Source organism: Haliotis asinina, chromosome 5, assembly GCF_037392515.1.
Source record: "Haliotis asinina isolate JCU_RB_2024 chromosome 5, JCU_Hal_asi_v2, whole genome shotgun sequence".
NCBI lineage: Eukaryota > Metazoa > Mollusca > Gastropoda > Lepetellida > Haliotidae > Haliotis > Haliotis asinina.
In genome coordinates, this window is record NC_090284.1 from 24,278,811 (window position 1) to 24,304,073 (window position 25,263).

The 25,263-nt window shown below is 42.0% G+C and overlaps 2 protein-coding genes across 2 annotated transcripts in view; both read left to right on the forward strand.

Moving 5' to 3' along the window:
- Positions 1 to 2,285: 2,285 nt before the first annotated feature.
- LOC137283804 (serine-rich adhesin for platelets-like) lies at positions 2,286 to 15,051 on the forward strand. The gene is made up of 4 exons (XM_067815489.1): positions 2,286 to 2,317; positions 6,477 to 6,664; positions 6,996 to 13,848; positions 14,385 to 15,051. Exons 1-4 carry the CDS (start codon positions 2,286 to 2,288, stop codon positions 15,049 to 15,051), a joined length of 7,740 nt encoding a protein of 2,579 aa, XP_067671590.1.
- Positions 15,052 to 15,070: 19 nt separating this feature from the next.
- The window catches only part of LOC137283805 (polycystin-1-like), a 41,135-nt gene continuing 30,942 nt past the window's right edge, over positions 15,071 to 25,263 (forward strand). Inside the window, exons 1-8 of the mRNA XM_067815490.1 lie at positions 15,071 to 15,457; positions 15,696 to 15,763; positions 16,490 to 16,626; positions 17,847 to 17,900; positions 18,105 to 21,449; positions 22,042 to 22,158; positions 22,839 to 22,955; positions 24,202 to 24,318. Coding sequence (XP_067671591.1) covers positions 15,071 to 15,457; positions 15,696 to 15,763; positions 16,490 to 16,626; positions 17,847 to 17,900; positions 18,105 to 21,449; positions 22,042 to 22,158; positions 22,839 to 22,955; positions 24,202 to 24,318 — 4,342 coding nt within the window. The remainder of the gene's footprint in view (positions 15,458 to 15,695; positions 15,764 to 16,489; positions 16,627 to 17,846; positions 17,901 to 18,104; positions 21,450 to 22,041; positions 22,159 to 22,838; positions 22,956 to 24,201; positions 24,319 to 25,263) is intronic.

A 25,263-nucleotide genomic window follows, 5' to 3' on the forward strand; every position in this document is an offset into this window, starting at 1 on the left:
AAACCCCTTATTATTACATCACCATTTTTAGGTAGAGAGACATCAGCTTCAAGTGGCACTCTTTCAACCACAGTAGACCTAGTCAGTAGACGTAACATCACTTCTACACCTAACGCATATCATATAGTTCTGTTATTGCTTTGCAATCTTTCAATAACAATTACGATATAATTTAGATGTCATCAATCTACGCACCAAATGGTAAGATATTCTCAAAGTTCATCGAAAATTGTCACTGCTTGGCCCGGCTTCATATCCAAATCATGAAGGATCAAATCATGGCACTAATGCTCGCCCTGCTGCACTGCTGTCTGTTGATGCGTTTCATTGGCAATCACGACGTAAGCGTTAGTAAAAATATTATTGTATTCATCCTATAACTAATTAGACCGACGCGACAATCAGCTACTGGTATTCGATGATACAGGCTTTATGTCTGATGTTTGTGTGGCTGATTCCATGTATATGAAAAAAAAACATGTTCTTTTGTCCGAACTTCTCATATGATTAATCATCATCCAATTCATGCTTACCAACTATCTACTCTGACGATACAAATGCAAGCAATGGAGCGTCATTGCCACATCGTAGGACCACAGCCATGCGTCAAACAAAACAATGCATCATAGCAGCTCAGTGTATGTTTCAACTTCAACAAGGTTATCATAGAGGACCTCTGACTGGTGCTAGAGAGAAGTGACAGTTGTATGATGCAGATTTAATAGCCACCCCATTAGACAAATCAGAGTCTGATAACACAGTATTTTTTCAAGTTGAATTGTGTGTGTGCGTATGTGAGCGAATATGTGTGTGGGTAAGTGGGCGGATGTGTGTGTGGATGTGTGAGCAGGAGAGAGAGAGAGAGAGAGAGAGAGAGAGAGAGAGCGTGTGTGTGTGTTTGTGTTGGAATTTTTATCTGAAAAGAAAACCTCTAAAAACAGCAACAACGTTTAATGCACACTTTACAAAATATCTGGTTTTGTCGATGCACATGACATAAATATCAAGTTTTAATTTAAAATATAGACCATTCTTCCGCACTGCCTACCGAAAATCAAAGGTAACGCAAGTTAGGGAAGAGCAGAAGAGACGCTATTCTTCATTCACTTCCAGGCTGTAATGACTCCATATAATCTAGACAAGGATCAGCCATATGCTCATGTTTCTAGACTACAAGCTTACGAGATTGCATCACACTCACAGCAATCGTTATCAGTGACATGGCTGACGTATCAACAGTGCTATCTCAGGTTAGGGTTTTGATCGATGGAACACAGTGTACTTCATATTAGTTATCTTTAATGGTTAGCAAACCTGTTAAATCTATGGAATCTGTATGGAACTATATCAGGATGAGTGAAGACTCCAAGCAATGAGAGTATAGCATCACGTAAAGTGATTAGCAATGGATTATATACAATGTGTATATTCACATAGGTCCAAATAACAACAATATTTTCACAGCATTGTCTGTGTCGCTCATAACTGGTACTGTGATGTGCAACATACCAGCTGAATCAGCAATCAGTATCAGTGTGTGGTGCACGGTTACCTAGCGACCAACTATCCATGATATGCAATATACCAGCTGAATCTTCAGTATCAGCAATACCTGGTGCACGGTTACCTAGCGACCAACTATCCACGATATGCAATATACCAGCTGAATCTTCAGTATCAGCAATACCTGGTGCACGGTTACCTAGCGACCAACTATCCACGATATGCAATATACCAGCTGAATCTTCAGTATCAGCAATACCTGGTGCACGGTTACCTAGCGACCAACTATCCACGATATGCAATATACCAGCTGAATCTTCAGTATCAGCAATACCTGGTGCACGGTTACCTAGTGACGAACTGTCCTCAATGAGCAATATGCCAGCCGAATTTTCACCATCTAGTCACGATGAGCACCATGTTTGAGTCGTTCGATCATAAGATAATGAAGCAGGAATTATCCCTTGTAACACTTCAGTTGTCTTCCTATCCTAATTCATCTCAACTGGAGTTCGATAACCCTAATCGGTTAACGTTAAACTCTGATTTATGCCATTCTATTGAAATGTCTTTCGTCATGTACAGTAACATCTTGTATGTGTTCCAGAAAACGTAGAACTTCTATTTATGAATCTTTCTACAATAAAACCAATTTACAAATGTTCATTCAGTGGATTTAAACAAGTCTTCCTTTTTCTGCTAGCCATTTAGCTGCAGTGTATAGTTTTCCATTTGTAACTGTTCTGCGGATATCTCATCAATTTGTTATGTCGATATACAAGATGTCTCTGTCTCTAGGGAATTCTTCCTCAACGTATCCCTTTCTTTCTTCCCTGACTCCTCATGTCTGCATGAGCATGAGCCCAGGTGTGTATCTTTACATAATCGTGCAAGCGTGCGTGCGTGCGCGCGCGTGCGTGTGTGTGTATGAATGATGGTTCTCCTCTAAACCTATCATTGACAGGAACCTGTATATCTGTCTATAACTCTTAGCCTAAATTTTCTTAGCGCTAAATAGTCGTCACAGTGTGTGTGTTCAAGGAATCTTCATTGTTATCTTCAACATTGTTTCTTCTCGTTACCATGTTCCATATCTGCCTGTATATCTGTCTCTCAGATTACCCATGATACAGGACATCTGGATAAACGACAAGGCAAACAGGAAGCCATCTCTCTTCTCTTCATTTATTATTGAAAGACAGACTACCACAATCGTGATAATGAAAACAACCCATAGCCGATAACCATCGGAGGCGCTACTGAGCAATCTATAAATGTTCTTATTAACTTATGAAAATATGTAGCCACTTCTTAACGCTTGTCAAGATCTCCGCCTACATCTTGATGGATTTTGTTATTCACAAGAACCTGAGCAACAAGGTCATTGCGTGGTATGGCAAGGACTGCTTGAAGGTCGTCATGATTCTCCTCGAAACCTACCATTGACTAGAGCCTATATACCTGTATATAGTTCTTGGCCTAGATTTTCAAAGCCCTCTTTGCGCTAAAATAGTCGTAAGTACCACATTAACTTATGACTGACCTTGGTACAACATTGCCTTGTAAGCCGTCATACTCTTGGCTTTCTATCTGTTGGCCTGTACTGTTTATAACCCCTTTCTATCTGTTGGCCTGTACCGTTAATAACCCTGTTCTGCTAACATTTCCTTGGATTTGTCCTGTTGGTAAAAGTAAAATCAGAGTTTCACTGGTTACATACGCTTTCGTGTATGAATGGTAATATATTTCAGTGCTTCACATCCTTAATATATGCAACAGCAGGTCTTGAGGTCTTCCTTCACGGGCACAGAATTATTCAAAAGGATTCTTCGTTGTATATGGTTGCATTCATTAACTGATGAGAATTCCTGGTTCTGATGTTGAGATACTCACAGGTTGTTCTGGTACTCTTTGAGAAAGCTGATCAGCAACGACTAGTCTTCAAGTGCAGTTGCTTTGTCTTTTACTAGATCAAAAGGGTCTTCAGCATGTGGTGCAGACAAGGAACTTCAGCCCAGGCCGTCACATCAGCCCATGCGTCTTCATCAGTACATGTGATACCAGTGTTTCAATGAACGGTGTACCGTTTTTACGTTTCTTCTTTATGTGTACCGAAATTCAAAAACGAGGATAGTTCAAAAGAAACGACATATATGTATTAATTCATTTTCGTATCGAATTCAAATGCTGAAATTAAAAACAGAATCTATCAATACTTAACATGACATGGAATGGACATCCAATACCTAAACCTTGACATCGGCTTTACATTTCAAACAACTCTGAAATTTCGGTTGCGTTTTCTTAATGGAGGAACATCCTGTTGCATATTTAAGCATATTCTACAGCTAGGCAGATCTGTGACTGCGCACATGCCTTGTGCCTCAATGAAGACACAGCTGCAACATGCACCGATTCCATCGCGTCCGAGGCGTCAGCAAAATGTGCAGGTACAATGGAAATACAGCAGATTTCTAAAAGTCAGTTTACGCTGAAACGCAAAACTCAGAACAAGATATGTTGCATTTCAGTGGCATGTCTTTATCCAAATCATCTAACATTCCAAATTACGTCAGTTTAATGAACAGCTCCATCACCAGAATCTAAGTCATGGACTCAGGACTGAATTGTGATGAACACATATGAACTCAACCACTGAGGTTCCTAGATGACTGCAATGGACACAGATCACACTGTTATGCTGATGTCTCCTACATGAACTTTATCCAGATCTGACGTAAATATCCCCTCTATATACACGAGGAATACCCTTGTTGGATCATCTCTCGAGTTTCTCACAGAAATTCTAGCAACAACTACACTTGATTTTAAAGATGTGACAAGAACATCGTCTATCCACGTCATACCAAGTACACACCCAGGACTTGTCCGCGGGTGGAAGTTCCCTGGAGCAAGACGTAAGAGACATTTTGTACCTCACCAGATGTTGTAGTAAGTGGAGAGACAGGGTTTTCTGCGGGTGGAAGTTCCCTGGAGCAAGACGTAAGAGACATTTTGTACCTCACCAGATGTTGTAGTAAGTGGAGAGACAGGGTTTTCTGCGGGTGGAAGTTCCCTGGAGCAAGACGTAAGAGACATTTTGTACCTCACCAGATGTTGTAGTAAGTGGAGAGACAGGGTTTTCTGCGGGTGGAAGTTCCCTGGAGCAAGACGTAAGAGACATTTTGTACCTCACCAGATGTTGTAGTAAGTGGAGAGACAGGGTTTTCTGCGGGTGTAAGTTCCCTGGAGCAAGACGTAAGAGACATTTTGTACCTCACCAGATGTTGTAGTAAGTGGAGAGACAGGGTTTTCCGCGGGTGGAAGTTCCCTGGAGCAAGACGTAAGAGACATTTTGTACCTCACCAGATGTTGTAGTAAGTGGAGAGACAGGTTTTTCTGCGGGTGGAAGTTCCCTGGAGCAGGAAGTAAGAGACATTTTGTACCTCATCGGGTGTTGTAGCATGTGAAGGTGCACAGCCATGCACGGGTGGACGTCACTGTCAATGTGTTGTGGTCATCATATTACTCACCATTGCTCGACACACGTGTGGAGTGAACATCAGTATGTCTACTAACACAAAACCTACATAACATTTTACCATATTTTAGCTTAATGAACAATCTTACAAATATGTTTAACTTTTAAATTTATCAAACCTTTAGAGCCTATTGCCAAAGACTTATTTTGAATCGTTATAGCTTTTACAGATATTTTAATTAGCAGTCCTTTCAATTAGTAGTTTCACTTTTAAATTAGTATACTCTAGTTAGTGTGTGGTTCTGTTTCCGACTATTTCATTGTTTGCAGTGTCCATACATCTGTAATGTTATTTGTCTTTTTGGTGGTATCCACCATCATAACTAAGGCGAATACAAGTGAAACAAAATAATTTAGTTTTCAGCTAATGGTTTACAAGTAGTAGAATTCAGTATGATTGTGAAGAAAGTATAGCGAGGAGTTGTATCGACACTGCAGACATTGAACAAAATGTTGATTGTAGATAGTTGTGTCGTTGATATTCTCACTTGTGTAAATTTGTTGTAGTCATAATACATTCACACGTGAATGTTTTCCAGTAATAGATTATATTACCGTCATGACTTGTAGAGTGAGTGAATGAGTTTACTTTTACGCCGCACTCAGCAATATTCCAGCTATGAGGCGACGGTCTGTAAATAATCGAGTCTGCACCAGACAACCCAGTGATCAAGAGCATGAGCATCGATCTACGCAATTGGGAACCAATGGCATGTGACAACCAAGTCAGCGAGCCTGACCACCCGATCCCTTTAGTCGCCGCTTACGACAAGTATATTGTCGCTTTTTATGGCAAGCATGGGTTGCTGAAGGCTTATTCTACCCCGAACCTTCACGGGATCATGGCTTGTTGAAGCCCACGGGATGTCAAACATAGTAAATTGATTATACCCATTATCAGTGCAGTATTTATGTCTAGTAAATTCCTATTTACTAAACATTTTAGATTGTCGTTATCATTTTTTATGTTGTTTAGATATCTTCCTCCCTGATCAATAACTGCATGTACAGAATTTGTGAAACATCCATTTTTATTTGAGCTCACTTATGTTCACTGAGAGACCCAAGAATTAGTATGCTCGTAGAGATAACACCCCAATATGAGTTATTCATATGGTAGGCCAATTCCTATGTTATTGATGTTGTATCTTAGGAAACCGCTGATTTTGTTGTTGCATCAGATGTTGACGTTGCATCTGAAGACACAAATGTTGTGGTTGTTACATCAGATATTGACGTTCTGTCTGAAGAAGCTGCTAATCTGGTTGTTGTTTCAGGTGTTGTTGATGTTGTATGTATCTACATAATGGTTTGTATCGTGTCATGAATTCTTAAGTACTAATGTCCTTAAAATGTGTATTCCAATTGCAGACCACAACGCGCGTGGAAGCTACAACGCTGTCAACATCTGATACAACATACCCTCTGCCAGTTCCACCTACAACACTGTCGGTATTAAGTGTAGAGGACAGTTCGACGCTGGAGGTAACGTCCCATGTGTCAGCATCAGCATCAGCATCAGCACCACCTGGCACAGACACGTCATATGTGATTTCATCCTCAACAAGCATCTTACCGATCAGTTCATCATCAGCGACATATGCATCAACAGACAGTTTGGTAGGTCAGACATCCAGTGCATTTTCGTCACCAGAGTCAATAGTGACGTCCAGCCCAGTTTATGTATCTACAGGAACGGTATCAGTATCTTCCGCTACAGCAACATCAACAGTGCCTGTCTCTACAGCAATAACGTTCCAATCTACGTCTGATGGTACAACGTCAACAGTCTCTACAGATACAACTACAACTTCAACAGTGTCTGCATCTACAGACCTAACCACAGCAGGTATATCTTCAGATATAACATCAACAACACCTCATGAAACAACCACATCAGCAGTTTCATCAGATACATCATCAATACCTCATGCAACATCCACATCAACAGTTTCTTCAGATGCAACATCATCAACACCTGATGCAACAACATCAGCTGTTTCCTCAGATACATCAACATCTCATGCAACAACCACTTCAGTAGTTTCCTCAGATACACCATCATCAACACCTGATGCAACAACCTCATCAGCAGTTTCCTCACATACAACATCATCAACACCTGATGCAACAACCACATCAGTAGTTTCCTCAGATACAACATCATCAACACCTGATGCAACAACTACATCAGCAGTTTCCTCAGATACCACATCATCAACACCTGAAGCAACAACCACATTAGTTGTGTCTTACGATGCAACGTTAACAACTGATGCAACAACCACATCAGCGACTTCTTCAGATACAACATCCTCAACACCTGATGCAACAACCACATCAGTCGTGTCTTCAGATACAACATCCTCAACACCTGATGCAACAATCACATCAACAATTTCTTCAGATATCACATCAACAACACCTGATGCAACAACCTCATCAGCAGTTTCCTCACATACAACATCATCAACACCTGATGCAACAACCACATCAGCAGTTTCCTCAGATACCACATCATCAACACCTGAAGCATCAACCACATTAGTTGTGTCTTCCGATGCAACATCAACAACTGATGCAACAACCACATCAGCAGTTTCTTCAGATACAACATCAACAACATCTGATGCTGCAACCACATCAGCGGCTTCTCCAGATACAACATCAACAACACCTGATGCAAGAACCACATCATCGGCTTCTTCAGATATAACATCCTCAACACCTGATGCAACAACCACATCAACAGTTTCTGCAGATATAACATCAACAACATCTGATGCTGCAACCACATCAGCGGCTTCTCCAGATACAACATCAACAACACCTGAAGCAACAACAACATCAGCACTTTCCTCATACACAACATCAACAACATCTGAAACTACAACAACAACATCAGTATCCTCAGATACAACATCATCAACACCTGATGCAACAACCACATCGACAGTTTCCTTAGATACAACATCAACAACTCCTGATGCAACAATCACATCATCGGTTTCTTCTGATACGACATCAACAACGCCTGAAGCAACAACATCAACGATTTCATCAGATACATCAACAACACCTGAAGCAACAACCACATCAGTCGTGTCTTCCGATGCAACGTCAACATCTGATGCAGCAACTACATCAGCAGTTTCCTCACATACAACATCATCAACACCTGGTGCAAGAACCACATTAGTTGTGTCTTCAGATGCAACGTCAACATCTAATACAACAACTACATCAGCAACTTTTTCAGATACAACATCATCAACACCTGATGCAACAACCACATCAGCAGTTTCCTCAGATACAACATCATCAACACCTGATGCAACAACCACATCAGGGGTGTCTTCAGATACAACATCATCAACACCTGAAGCATCAACCACTTTAGTTGTGTCTTCCGATGCAACGTCAACATCAGATGCAACAACCACATCAGCCACTTCTTCACATACATCATCATCAACACCTGGTGCAACAACCACATCAACAATTTCTTCAGATACACCATCAACAACATCTGATGTAACAACCACATCATCGGCTTCTTCAGATACAACATCATCAACACCTGAAGCAACAACCACATTAGTCGTGTCTTCAGATGCAACGTCAACATCTGATGTAGCAACCACATCAGCAGTTCCGTCAGATACAACATCATCAACACCTGATGCAACAACCACATCAGGGGTTTCTTCAGATACAACATCATCAACACCTGATGCAACAACCACTTTAGTTGTGTCTTCCGATGCAACGTCAACATCAGATGCAACGACCACATCAGCCACTTCTTCACATACATCGTCATCAACACCTGATGCAACAACCACATCAGCAGTTTCCTCAGATGCAACATCATCAACACCTGAAGCAACAACCACTTTAGTTGTGTCTTCCGATGCAACGTCAACATCAGATGCAACGACCACATCAGCCACTTCTTCACATACAACATCATCAACACCTGGTGCAACAACCACATCAACAGTTTCTGCAGATATAACATCAACAACACCTGATGCAACAACCACATCATCGGCTTCTTCAGATACAACATCCTCAACACCTGAATCAACAACAACATCAACAGATTCTTCAGATACATCAACAACACCTGAAGCAACAACCACATCATTTTTGTCTTCAGATGCAACTTCAACATCTGATGCAACAACCAAATCAGCGGTTTCCTCACATACAACATCAACAACACCTGAAGCAACAACCACATCAGTAGCTTCTTCAGATACAACATCAACAACACCTGAAGCAACAACCACATTAGTTGTGTCTTTAGATGCAACGTCAATATCTGATGTAACAACCACATCAGCAGTTTCCTCACATACAACAACAACATCTGAAACAACAACAACAACATCAGTTTCCTCAGATACAACATCATCAACACCTGATGCAACAACCACATCAGGGGTTTCTTCAGATACAGCATCATCAACACCTGAAGCATCAACCACTTTAGTTGTGTCTTCCGATGCAACTTCAACATCAGATGCAACGACCACATCAGCCACTTCTTCACATACATCATCATCAACACCTGGTGCAACAACCACATCAACAATTTCTTCAGATACACCATCAACAACATCTGATGTAACAACCACATCATCGGCTTCTTCAGATACAACATCATCAACACCTGAAGCAACAACCAAATTAGTCGTGTCTTCAGATGCAACGTCAACATCTGATGTAACAACCACATCAGCAGTTTCCTCAGATACCACATCATCAACACCTGAAGCATCAACCACTTTAGTTGTGTCTTCCGATGCAACGTCAACATCAGATGCAACGACCACATCTGCCACTTCTTCACATACATCGTCATCAACACCTGGTGCAACAACCACATCAATAATTTCTTCAGATACACCATCAACAACATCTGATGTAACAACCACATCATCGGCTTCTTCAGATACAACATCATCAACACCTGAAGCAACAACCACATTAGTCGTGTCTTCAGATTCAACTTCAACACCTGAAGCAACAGCGGCTTCTTCTGATACGACATCAACAAGGCCTGAAGGAACAACATCAGTGATTTCTTCAGATACATCAACAACACCTGAAGCATCAACCACACCAGTCATATCTTCAGATGCAACGTCAACATCGGATGCAACAACAAAATCGGCGACTTCTTCAGATACAAGATTATCAACACCTGATGCAACAACCACATCAGACGTGTCTTCAGATACAACATCAGCAACATCTGATGCAACAACCACATCAGCAGTTTCCTCAGATGCAACATCATCAACACCTGATGCAACAACCACATCGGCGACCTCTTCACATACAACATCATCAACACCTGGTGCAACAACCACATCAACAGTTTCTGCAGATATAATATCAACAACACCTGATGCAACAACCACATCATCGGCTTCTTCAGATACAACATCATCAACACCTGAATCAACAACAACATCAACAGATTCTTCAGATACATCAACAACACCTGAAGCAATAACCACATCATTTTTGTCTTCAGATGCAACTTCAACATCTGATGCAACAACCAAATCAGCAGTTTCCTCACATACAACAACAACATCTGAAACAACAACAACATCAGTTTCCTCAGATACAACATCATCAACACCTGATGCAACAACCACATCAGGGGTTTCTTCAGATACAACATCATCAACACCTGAAGCATCAACCACATTAGTTGTGTCTTCCAATGCAACGTCAATATCTGATGTAACAACCACATCAGCAGTTTCCTCACATACAACAACAACATCTGAAACAACAACAACATCAGTTTCCTCAGATACAACATCATCAACACCTGATGCAACAACCACATCAGGGGTTTCTTCAGATACAACATCATCAACACCTGAAGCATCAACCACTTTAGTTGTGTCTTCCAATGCAACGTCAACATCAGATGCAACGACCACATCAGCCACTTCTTCACATACATCGTCATCAACACCTGGTGCAACAACCACATCAATAATTTCCTCAGATGCAACACCATCAACATCTGATGTAACAACCACATCATCGGCTTCTTCAGATGCAACATCATCAACACCTGGTGCAACAACCACATCAATAATTTCTTCAGATACACCATCAACAACACCTGATGTAACAACCACATCATCGGCTTCCTCAGATACAACATCATCAACACCTGAAGCAACAACCACATTAGTCGTGTCTTCAGATGCAACGTCAATATCTGATGTAACAACCATATCAGCAGTTTCCTCAGATACAACATCATCAACACCTGATGCAACAACCACATCAGGGGTTTTCTCAGATACAACATCATCAACAACTGATGCAACAATCACATCATCGGTTTCCTCAGATACAAAGTCAACACCTAAAGCAACAACCACATCAGCAGTTTCTTCACATACAACATCAACACCTGAAGCAACAACCACTTTAGCAGTTTCTTCAGATACATCGTCAACATCTGATGCAATAACCACACCAGTCCTGTCTTCAGATACAACATCATCAACACCTGAAGCAATAACCACATCAGCGGCTTCTTCAGATACAGCATCATCAACATCTGATGCAACAATCACATCAGCAGTTTCCTCAGATGCACCATCAACAACACCTGATGCAACAACCACATCAGCCGTTTCCTCAGATGCAACATCAACAACACCTGATGCAACAACCACATCAGCAGTTTCTTCAGATACACCATCAACAACACCTGATGCAACAACCACATCAGCCGTTTCTTCAGATGCAACATCATCAACACCTGATGCAACAACCTCATCAGCAGTTTCTTCAGATACACCATCAACAACACCTGATGCAACAACCACATCAGCCGTTTCTTCAGATACAACACCTGATGCAACAATCACATCAGCCGTGTCATCAGATACAACATCATCAACAATTGATGCAACAACCACATCAGCCGTTTCTTCAGATACAACATCATCAACAACCGATGCAGCAGTCACATCAGCAGTTTCTTCAGATACAACACCTGATACAACAACCACATCAGAAGTTGTCTCAGGTACAACACCACATAAAACAACGTCAACAGAATCTGCAACTACGGTAACAACATCGGCAGTGTTTACAGATACTACAACAACAACGACAATAGCAACATCTGATGTAGTAACAACCTCAACAGCAACGTCATCCGAATCTGCAGCTACAGCAGCAACAGAAGCAACTGCATCTTCAGTTTCAACAACGTCAACTGGGCTACAGTCAGAAACAACGCTAGTTGCATCTTCACACACAACAATACCAGCAGTACATTCTGATACAACAACTTCTTCGGCAGCACCAACATCATCTACATCTACAGCAGCAACAACATCATTAGCAGCATCTTCAGACACAGCAACGTCAGCTACCGCTTCTGAGACAACAACAGGACCAGCACTATCTTCTGAAGCAGCAACTTCAGCAACATCTCCTGAAACAGCAACTACTCTAGCAACAGAAGTGTCTTCAGACACAACTACGTCAGCTGCCCCCTCTCAAACAGCAACAGAACCATCAGTATCTTCTGAAGCAGCAACTTCAGTATCGTCTTCTGAAACAGCAACTACTACATCAGCAGTAGTGTCTTCAGACACAACTACGTCAGCTGTCCCTTCTGAAGCAACAACTGCACCAGCAGTATCTTCTGAAACATCAACAATCACAACAGTAGCATTGTCTTCAGACACAACCACGTCAGCTCTCCCTTCTGAAACAACAACTGGACCAGCAGTATCTTCTGAAACAACAACGTCAGCAGATCCTTCTGAAACAACAACTACAACATTAGCAGCAGTGTCCTCAGACACAACTATGTCAGCTGCCCCTTCAGAGACAACAACAGGACCAGGAGTATCTTCTGAGGCAGAAACTTCAGTATCATCTTTTGGAACAGCAACTACAACATTAGCAGCAGTGTCTTCAGACACAACTACGTCAGCTGTCCCTTCTGAAGCAACAACCGGACCAGTAGTATCTTCTGAAACATCAACAATTACAACAGTAGCATTGTCTTCAGACACAACCACGTCAGCCGTCCCCTCAGAGCCAACAACCGGACCAGAAGTATCTTCTGAAACAGCAGCTTCAGTCGTACCTTCTGAAACAGCAACTACTACATCAGCAGGAGCATCTACAGATACAACTTCTGAAACAACAACAGGGCCAGTAGTATCGTCAGAAGCAGCGCCAGGAGTATCTTCAGACATAACGGAACCTGTATCGACAACATCAGCAACTGTAGCTTCAACGTTAACAGTATCTTCTGATACAGCAACAACATCAACAACATCCTTAGCTGCAGTAACGACGGAATCTGTACCAACAGCAACAACTTCAGAAGTACCATCTTCAAATTCAGAAACAACATCTTCCACTACAACTGCATCAGCTGTAACAGCTGGAGAAACGTCATCAGCAACTTCAGAAGAATCATCAGCAGTATCAGCTGCAGAAACGACAGATACAACACCATCAACAGTTACACAGTCATCAGTGCCATCAGCTGCGACAACCGTATCTGCACATGCAACTTCAGATATAACGTCAACAGCACCTTCTGATGCAACATTACCACCAGGAGTATCTTCAACTACATCATCAGCGTCAACATCTTCTGCCTCTATACCAGCAACTTCACCAGCAATACCATCAGATGCAACATCAGCACAATCTTCAGAAACAATGACAGAAGTAGCTTCTGGAACAGGAACAGCGTCAACAGCTCCAACAGCAACAGGAACATCGTCAGTGTCAGAATCGTCGTCTGCAGCAACAACGCCAATAGTATTGTCCGATTCAACAGTGTCAACAGCACCTTCTGAAACAACAACACCAGACGTATTATTAGTAACAGCAGAAACAACAGCAGAAACAACGACAGAAGTACTTTCGAATACAACTTCCGCAATACTACCAAATACAACAACAACATCCTCAGCTACAATGTCAGAGTCAAAATTATCTGTATCAACAGAAACAACATCACCAGAAACAACAATGTCAACAGTAGAGACAAATTCTTCGCTTTCAACCTTCCTCAACAGTACATCTTTCTTGTCATCATCAGAGACATCGACATGGGCAGTTTCTTCAGAGGAAGTAACTTCATGGTTATCGTCTCATGGTGTCATTTCCCAATTCACGTCAAATGCCATTTCAGCACAAACTGAATACCCTTCTGTTCAGACTACCGAAACATCTCCAGTGCTAGAAGCGAGCAGCAATGATGTCTTCTTCTCACATCGTGTAACCTCAGAAGGAATTGTAAGCTCCTCTTCAGCTGTCCTTTCGACGTCATCAGCAACTGCTGCATCACAAGATGGAGTCACGTTAACGTCAATGACGGATATACAACCAGCTCAGTCTTCATCCTCATACCTCGAGGAGACGTCATCTTTGATACTGGAAGCAGCATCTACCACATCTCTGGCAATGGGAGCAACCACATCGTCAGTTCACATCCAAACATCATCGGCGATGACGGAAGAGGCACCGACTACATCTCTGACAGTGGGAACAACTACATCGTCGGCTCACATCCAAACATCATCGGCGATGACGGAAGAGGCACCGACTACATCTCTGACAGTGGGAACAACAACATCGTCGGCTCACATCCAAACATCATCGGCGATGACGGAAGAGGCACCGACTACATCTCTGACAGTGGGAACAACAACATCGTCGGCTCACATCCAAACATCATCGGCGATGACGGAAGAGGCACTAACAACTTCAGTGGTAATGGGAGCGACCACATCGTCAGTTCCCTTCGAAACATCAACGGCGATGACGGAAGAGGCACTAACAACTTCAGTGGCAATGGGAGCGACCACATCGTCAGTTCCCTTCGAAACATCAACGGTGATGACGGAAAAGGCATCAACCGTGGCATCATCTACATCACTGACATACCTCGAGGCAACCACTTCAGCATACATTCATGAAACATCGTCACATCTGATGATGGAAGCAACACCAACCTCATCCTTGACAGTGTCAACACCAACATCATCAGCATACGTCGGCGTATCATCGTCATCCGTGTCATCGTTTCAAGGACCTACCACACCCGTCGCACTAGAACCAACGACATCATCACACGTCGGTCAAACATCATCCTCTGCGATAACTCAACCGCCAACAACCACAACTGTGACAACACAACCAACCACAACATCATCAACAACAGCCGTCGCAACAGTACTACAACCAACATCAACACTAAGTACACAAACAGTGAAATCCTATAATGGAGTAATTAAGGTTACCGACGGAGCGACTTGGAATGAAAATCTCAATGACAAAAATTCGGATGAATACAAACAACTACAGCAGAAAATACTACAGTTCGTAAGTTGCTTACTATATTTCATTCATTCCGAGTATAATTTTCAAATACGTCGAATATTGTAGATGGCTAATCAAAGTTCAAAGTTCAGAAAGGACCAATCAAGACCATCAAGGTATAATGCTTTCTATAATGAAACATGGGACTAAATTCATATTATGCGAATAAAACGTTTGTATTTGATGACATTGTTCTTGCTGTTATTTATTACTAGAATAACAGTTATTGTAATTTTTGTAGCTCCAGCAAATCTTCGGCAATACTAACCTAGCTCCATACATCGACAGCATTGTCATTACTGGATTCAGGTAAAGTACTGGGTATCATCACAACGTTGCACAGACGTCATAGAATCCATATGTATTATAACATATAAGACACATATTTCTCATCTACTTATAAAGGACAAACAACCGTGTGGGCCACTGACAATTGATGTTGAAATTGCAGAAAACATTGAAATACTGGGATGAAAAAGACTGGTATCGGATCTTCTTTCTTGAACATTCCTTATTTTAAATACATAGGTTGGGGAATTATGAGTACTAGCAGAAAATTCTTCTAACTTACTGCGAAAATTGAACCATGAAACAGTCTATGGCCAGAGATTTAGTTACATCTAAAGTTTTAGTTTCATTATTAAACTATGCATAGTTCCTAATTTTTCTTAGACAGTTAATATAGTTTTCACTTTTGAAATATTGCCCGTCGCAATCAGAATGATTACATGTCTTATGTTTTAGATTGAAGTTTCTCATTAAAGTACAGGATCTAGCAATTTTGCTAGGTTTAGCCTCGTTCGGGATTCGAACCAACACCCTGATAGTCAGGCACCTAATCGCCAGCACACAATCGCCTAACTCACTTAGCCACCTCGGCTTCCACATATAACCCTCATGCTACTTTTCTGTCTGCAACTTTCTAAATGTCTTTGTATATTCAGAATTCTTGATATACGAATTAAACTTTGTAAGTAGATAGGTTGGAGCACTTGCAGATGATATATCATTGAAAGTGGATCACTTATATTGCAGACAAGGCAGCATTGTGGTGGAGTTTGAAGTGGGCTTTTCGACTACAACGGTGGTGGACAGTGAAATAGCCGGTCTCTTCAACTCGGGATACCAGAATATTGCCAATCCCAATTATACACTGAACGACGCATATACAGGTCCGAACATAATACAGATATATTTCAGAGCATGTTAATGATAGTATGTGTGTGTGTGTGTGTGTGTGTGTGTGTGTGTGTGTGTGTGTGTGTGTGTGTGTGTGTGTGTGTGTGTGTGTGTGTGTGTGTGTGTGTGTGTGTGTGTGTGTGTGTGTGTGTGCGTGCACGCGTATTGTAATGATACCAAAGCGTAAAGTGATATTACTGTAGAACGTGTTCGGACTCATATATATATATGAGTTATGTTCCTTGGAACGCTCTACAGTAATATCACTTAACGCTTTGGTAACATTACGCACGCACGCACGCACGCACGCACGCACGCACGCACGCACGCACGCACGCACATACATACATACATACATGCCTTTTGCAAGTGGTCTATTACCTTTAATGATATTTCTTGCTGTTGCACACATACCATCAATAGCTATACATACACATACTATATATATAAAATGTATTCTTTTCTGGATAAATAATATGACAGCTTCTCTGGGGGTTGACAGTTAGTATTAATAAGAAAAGAGCAATAATTATTTTTAGAGAAGTGTGACGTGACAGAGTGCCTTTAAGCCTTTAAGCCTTTAAGCAAAGTTGGATGTTGGCAACATACGAGCTCTACAAGAACATGACCGCGACACAGCACAAAGACACGTGTGTATGAATGTACCACACTAAATGCGTCTTGATTTCGACACTTTCAGGGATGACTGATGTTTGATGGAACATTATGTCGTCTTTGAGAGGCATTGCAGAAGCTGCCAAGTACAATAATGTAAAATTTTATGGATAACTTCTTCATACAGAACATTTTACCTTTGTCAAGCAGTGCTATTATTCCTGCTTGACAACAGCACAATAATCTGTATCAAAACGTCGCATTCACAAAATAAGAAGTAAAGTTTGTCAATATTGTACATTCCAACTTCTAAAATGTCTCTCAAACAAGTTGCAATTGCCCATTGTATCTCTATGGTGTTTGGGCGTCAGAACGTCCTTCCTATCCATGAAGCATAGCGGCCATGCCGATTCTGACATGCATCTGGTTACTTCTTTACGGTTGAATAAACGTGTCTCCAGTCTGCAAAACCTGGGACTCTTCCCACTTAAGTCGCTGTAACATAAGAGAAATACCGATCGAAGCGAGTAGAAGCAAAACCCATTTGATCAGCTTTAATGTAATCTCTAGACTAATTAAGCAACCCTCTTGTTCACAGATTTCACTGGTAAAGTGCCAGATTCAAACTCTGCTGCTCCAATTCAACAAGAAGGTAAGTTTCTATCATCCCATCTCAAGTGATATTTTAATAGTGTCTTACTTATAATTCAGATGTTAGCTTTGTTTGCAGAGACATGTAGACATAAAATTACCTACTTGTCAAATGCTTGGCGGAAGTAAGATTTTGTTGCATTGACCCCCGACGCCTCATCAACCACTGTAGTTTACTGTGTAACTGGTTTGTGGTTAATTACAGATACCTCTACCCCTACACATCAGGGTGCATCTACGCATGTCGCTGAGGAAAATCCCGTGCAAACATCGACTGATCCTGCAGTGCAGCTATCTCCCTCAAGCATTGTTGTTGGAGAAAGCACAGTGAACCATCAAACATCGACTGCAATCCACACAGAGACATCGGGTAGTATTCCAGAAGAAAGTTCAGTGCATCATCCAACATCGACTGCAATCCAGATGAAAAGCTCAGAACAACATCAAACATCAACTGCAGTCCACACAGACGCATCGAGCAGTGTTCCAGAAGCAAGTTCGCGGCAACATCAAATTTCGACTTCCATCCAGATGGAAGGTTCAAGCAGTGTGGCAGAAGAAAGCTCTGTGATGTTTCCAACATCGACTGCAATCCAAATGGCCGCTTCAAGCAGTATGGCAGAAGAAGATTCAGCGGTGCTTCAAACATCGACTGCAATCCAGATGGACGTTTCAAGCAGTGTAGCAGAAGAAAGTTCAGTGATGCTTCTAACATCGTCTGTAATCCAGATGGACGAATCAAGCAGTGTTGTTGGAGAAACCTCAATGATACATCAAACATCGACTGCAATCCAGATGGGTGCTTCAAGCAGTATGGCCGAAGAAAGCTTAGTACTACTTCTAACATCGTCTGCAATCCAGATGGACGAATCAAGCAGTGTTGCTGTACAAAGCTCAATGATACATCAAACATCGACTGCAATCCAGATGGACGCTTCAAGCAGTGTGGCAGAAGAAAGTTCAGCGATGCTTCTAACATCGTCTACAATCCAGATGGACGAATCAAGCAGTGTGGCCGAAGAAAGCTCAGTAATACATCCAACATCGTCCACAATCCAGATGGATGAATCAAGCAGTGTTGCTGCACAAAGCTCAATGATACATCATACATCGACTGCAATCCAGATGGACGCTTCAAGTACTGTAGCAGAAGAAAGTTCAGCGATGCTTTTTACATCGTCTACAATCCAGATGGACGAATCAAGTAGTGTAGCCGAAGAAAGCTCAGTAATACATCCAACATCGTCTACAATCCAGATGGATGAATCAAGTAGTGCTGCTGTATTAAGCTCGATGATACATCAAACGTCGACTGCAATCCATATGGACGCTTCAAGTAGTGTAGCAAAGGAAAGCTCAGCCATGCTTCTAACATCGTCTACAATCCAGATGGACGAATCAAGTAGTGTATCCGAAGAAAGCTCAGTACTGCTTCCAACATCGTCCACAATCGAGATTGATGAATCAAGCAGTGTTGCTGTACAAAGCTCAATGATACATCAAACATCGACTGCAATCCAGATGGCCGCTTCAAGCAGTATGGCCGAAGAAAGCTCAGTACTACTTCCAACACCGTCCACAATCCAGATGGACGAATCAAGTAGTGTTGCTGTAGGAAGCTCGATGATACATCAAACATCGACTGCAATCCAGATGGACGCTTCAAGTAGTGTAGCAGAAGAAAGTTCAGCGATACTTCTAACGTCGTCCACAATCCAGATGGACGAATCAAGCAGTGTGGCCGAAGAAAACTCAGTAATACATCCAACATCGTCCACAATCCAGATGGACGCATCAAGCAGTGTGGCAGAAGAAAGCTCTGTGATGTTTCCAACATCGACTGCAATCCAAATGGCCGCTTCAAGCAGTATGGCAGGAGAAGGTTCAGCTGTGCTTCAAACATCGTCTGGAATCCAGATGGATGAATCAAGCAGTGTTGCTGTAGAAAGCTCAATGATGCATCAAACATCGACTGCAATCCTGATGGACGCTTCAAGTAGTGTAGCAAAGGAAAGCTCAGCCATGCTTCTAACATCGTCTACAATCCAGATGGACGAATCAAGTAGTGTATCCGAAGAAAGCTCAGTACTGCTTCCAACATCGTCCACAATCCAGATTGATGAATCAAGCAGTGTTGCTGTACAAAGCTCAATGATACATCAAACATCGACTGCAATCCAGATGGCCGCTTCAAGCAGTATGGCCGAAGAAAGCTCAGTACTACTTCCAACACCGTCCACAATCCAGATGGACGAATCAAGTAGTGTTGCTGTAGGAAGCTCGATGATACATCAAACATCGACTGCAATCCAGATGGACGCTTCAAGTAGTGTAGCAGAAGAAAGTTCAGCGATACTTCTAACGTCGTCCACAATCCAGATGGACGAATCAAGCAGTGTGGCCGAAGAAAACTCAGTAATACATCCAACATCGTCCACAATCCAGATGGACGCATCAAGCAGTGTGGCAGAAGAAAGCTCTGTGATGTTTCCAACATCGACTGCAATCCAAATGGCCGCTTCAAGCAGTATGGCAGGAGAAGGTTCAGCTGTGCTTCAAACATCGTCTGGAATCCAGATGGATGAATCAAGCAGTGTTGCTGTAGAAAGCTCAATGATGCATCAAACATCGACTGCAATCCTGATGGACGCTTCAAGCAGTGTAGCCGAAGAAAGGTCAGTACTACATCCAACATCTTCTGCAATCCAGATGGGTGCTTCAAGCAGTGTAGCAAATGAAAGCTCAGCGCTGCATCAAACATCGACAGCAATCCAAATGGAAGCATCAAGCACTGTCACAGATGAAAGCTTATTGGTGCTTCCAACATCAACTGCAATTCAAGTGGATGTTCCAAGCAGTGTAGCAGAAGAAAGCTTAGTGATGCATCAGACATCGTCTGGAATCGGAATGGACGCTTCAAGCAGTGTTACCGGGGACCGTTCAGTACTACATCAGATAGGACGCGTCTCGAGCAGTGACTTGCTTTCAGAGATGCAAATGTCACCCACTGCGATTGGCATAGACGGTGATTCAACAATCGGGAACTCCGGATCATCCCAGACCTTGGCGTTGCCTGTTTCAGTCAGTATCACAGCATCACCTGTATCTCATCATCTTGTCTCTACGACAGCCATCAATGAGAGCAAGAGTCTCGACGCTTCATCAGCAGAATACACAGGCGTCACGTCGTCTTCATTGGTTAGTGTTTCAGCTCCATCGGTTGCAGCAACAGAAAGTTACAGCACAGAAACATTGGCATCAGGAGCAAGCCAAACCATGTCCTTGTTGGCAGAGCTGTCAACACATTCAACATCATACAGCCATTCAAATACAGATGCCGTGTCGATTCAGCCATCAATGTCGCTGCAGATGTCACAACTGCAGATGTCAGCATCTTCAATACCCGTTACTGTGCTGACGTGCAGTGACGTCGGTGTCAATGCGTCCTCCTGCATGCTTTCTACGTTTATAGAGACATCGTCAGTAGCACTTGACCAGGGACTAACAGTGGCGCCTTACAGTACGGAGAGTGTCAGATCATCTTACGTTGGTCAGTATGTGTTTACCCGTGAAGGTCGTGTTTTATATCTTTAATTGCCAGGGAAAAGTAAGTGTATATCATATGGATGAAATTAAAACAAACACAAAGTTTTATTTGATGGAAACGTGGATACGAATATAATAGTTGTCTTAAAGACACAAGGTTTGCAGTGTTTCCAAGTGACTGTTTCCACTAACTAACGTCTTGATATCGTTTATAATGTATCGTACATGCCCAGTGTTAGAGTCTTTACTTGCTTTTGTCCGGCAGTTCTGTCTCAGGTCATTCATGCCACGCGATAAACTAACAGAATATACGCTGGAATACTAAATGTGTGTCCTCTCTGGACATTGTTAATATCGCAGTAAATTGCCGAAGCGGCATGTTCATCTGATGGAAGAAGCTAAATGCTGATTGAGGCTTTTACGACTGAGTATGGTCTTATGTCAACGGCGGGACACCAGAAATTGGCGTCACACACTGTACGCATGTTGGGAATTGATCTCGGATTTTAGATTAGATTACCGCCGCCCTAGAGTCTGCTGCGAAACATTCTGCGAAACATTCTGTAAAACATTCTGTGAAATGTTGCTTTACCTAGAGACTGACGAGTGCCAGAGCAGCCCGTGCCCAGCCCACTCCACGTGTATAGATCTCGTCGGGACTCACAGGTGCGAGTGTAACGTCGGCTTCGTTATGTCGGGGGAAGTCTGCACAGGTGAGAGTAGAACTGGTGACTTGACAGGTATTACATTATATAAAGTACGAACATAAGATTAACCGATGACCACTGATTGCTCAAAGGGATGTCTAAAATAAACTTAAGGATGTTCTGAAGAACTTGGAACTGTTCATATTCGTGGGTCATAACAAAGGTCGGTTTTCCATATAAAGATTAGATACTGACTGGGGTGTTTCCTATAGAGCGTGCGCGTTGTTCCGAGTGCTTATTGATACTGATATTACAAGGTGACGTAGTTTCGGTATTTCAGTCTCAATGGATGGAATATGAAAGATGCCCGAAGTCTCTTACAGGTTTACAGTTTAAAGTAGACTTTTGTTGTAGAACACGACTCCAGGCAAAAACGCTGGGCTACTTTGGCGGAGTCCGTCTTTAAACGGAAACGCTAGCCAGCAAGTCTGGTTTGCAACGAGTGATTTCATAATGAACCAGGCGTTGAGTGCATGGGTGTTTCCTGGTGTCAGTAGTTTCATGATGATGATGATGGTGGAGGTGGTGGTGGTGGTGGGGGTGATGATGATGATGATGATGATGATGATGATGATGATGATGATGATGATGATGATGATGATGATGATGATGATTTAACTTTATCTTCACGTGTACCAGATTTCGTAACCGTAAGTTGTTCCATGCTGTTTTCATGTGTTCCACAGATATCAATGAGTGCTTGGGCAATCCATGTCCTGTGTCCTCTACCTGTGAGAACACGGTGGGAAGTTATACATGCAACTGTATACAGGGATATGTCAAAGATGGCGACAAATGCAGCGGTACGTTTTGCGATCGACAAGTTGATATAAGGGACTTCTGTTAGGAGAGCTCTGTTGAAGATAGGTACTTGAGTTGCATACTTTACACGCGACTTCATAAATTGTGTAGAACCATGTTTGTCGTATAAGGCAAAATTTTATGAATGTCAACTTCTTTATTGTATAGACAACTTTTCTGGGCTATTCCTGACGCTGGGGCAAGGAATAGCCCAGAAACGTGGTCTATACAATAACGAAAAAGTTCACATCCATAACACTGTGTCTTGTTCCAGAAGTCCAACTCCTACATGAATCTCAAGAACCTCATGTTTATCTCACTATTCTTATTTATCTCTCACAGTCAAACCCAATCTCGTTAAAATCAGACCTAAGTGCTTGCTCCAGCAGGGGTGGTGGGGTATCCTAGTGCTTAAAGCGTTTGCTCGTCACGCCGAACAAACGGGTAGGATTCTCAACACGGGTACAATGTGTACAGCCCATTTCTGGCGTGATATTGTTGGAATATTTGCTGAAAGCCGCGCAAAAGTATTGCCAGACTTATTTGCTACCACCGCACAAAGTCGACATTGTCAGTCACAATGCAGCCTTTTTCTCGCTTTTGTGCACTTTTTAGCAAACGCTTCAACTAATATACTACCCCCCACCGCCCCATACTGGTAATAATTATTGCGGATGTCATGGTCAATCACTCAATAACCAATATTTATGTACGTATTCCCTGGGTTCCGCGTGATACAGCTATAAAAATATATGTTTTTCTTTGCATCCATTTCTATTTTTATCTGTTTATGTTTGTTACATAAGTATTTGAGTGAGTGAGTGAGTTTAGTTTTACGCCACACTCAGCAATATTCCAGTTATCTGGCGGCGGTCTGTAAATAATCGAGTCTGTACCAGACAATCCAGTGATCAATAACATGAGCATCGATCTGCGCAATTGGGAACCGATGACATGTGTCAACCAAGTCCGCGAGCCTGACCATCCGATCCCGTTAGTCGCGTCTTACGACAAGCATAGTCGCCTTTTACGGCAAGCATGGGTTGTTGAAGGCCTATTCTACCCCGGGACCTTCACGTATCTATATGTATTTGATGTTTTAAGATGAAATGTTTCAAATAATGATACATTCGCTGTTAATCAGACCTAACAAGTAGCCTGTTACTGAAATCTAAGTTTATTAAACATCGTATTACATAAGTGATCGCTATGTCAGCATGTCTTAATGTGCACGTTGTCAAACCATAGACTTTGACGAGTGTGACGCCGACCCATGTCCCAGCAACTCTGACTGTAGCAACACCCCCGGCAACTACACATGCACCTGCAGGAGCGGCTTCCTCGACATCGGCGACATCTGTCAGGGTAGGTCACAAACGTTTTACTTGTATAACAGAGATACAGATAAGCTGCATACCTACATAAATTACGCAAATATTTATGTATTATTATTAATTAGTATGTTTCTGTACCATGTACTTCAGCGCACTAGAAATGCTTCTTTCAGACAGCACGTGCACTAAATCCAACACCATATGCAAATGACTGTATTATGAGCCTGTGGCCTTTTACTGGATAAACTTGTCTGTCTGTCTGTCTATTAATTTCACTCATGTCTATTGCGTACAAGTACGCTTGAAGTTTTGTAAATGCCCAATAAATTTGGTCTTACATGTGTATATACAGAAATGTCAAACCTGAACTTGCGTACCGGTGTACAGATGAAATAACTGAGGCATATTGAGAAGTTATGTTTTAGCACATGAACTTGGCAACTTGCAGTCCTTCATATCGTTTTTCATTTTACAGATCAAATATGAATAGTAAACACCTAAACCAACATATAAACTTACATTTTTCACAATTAATGTCAAAATATCCCACTGAGTTTGAGTGATGTGGGTACAGTGCGTTTGGTTACTCAAAGGACAGGATGCTCAATGACCTCAAAAGTTACCTGCATCTCTGGTTATATGTTTTGTAATTATGATTATGAGACCTTTCATTACCAAATCCATTTAATCTGCTTTTCGCAGAATTCTAGAAGGGACATAGTCGTATTGTTGGCTTCTCTGGAATAATGCTGTGGGCGGCGTTAAACAATACACAATCAAACAAACGCATGCCTGTTGGCTGTGCAAGCTTGTTTTTTAGTATCTCCTAACTATTGTTGGAAACAAACTTGGACCTCTTTCGTAAGTGTACGTGAAGATACTTTTTGTATTTTTATCTTGGCAATGGTGGCAGTTTGTACACAACATGACAGGGATATGATTTGTCTCCGTAATTACTGTTTGTCATCTGTCCATA

What these genes read in the sequence shown, in the direction of transcription:
- LOC137283804 (XM_067815489.1), top strand. Translation starts at nt 2,286, where the DNA reads ATGTCTCTGTCTCTAGGGAATTCTTCCTCAAC. An exon ending in CTAGGGAATTCTTCCTCAAC is followed by an intron (nt 2,318 to 6,476) that starts GTATCCCTTTCT and finishes ACCCTCTGCCAG; the next exon opens with TTCCACCTACAACACTGTCG. An exon ending in ATGCATCAACAGACAGTTTG is followed by an intron (nt 6,665 to 6,995) that starts GTAGGTCAGACA and finishes CCACATCAACAG; the next exon opens with TTTCTTCAGATGCAACATCA.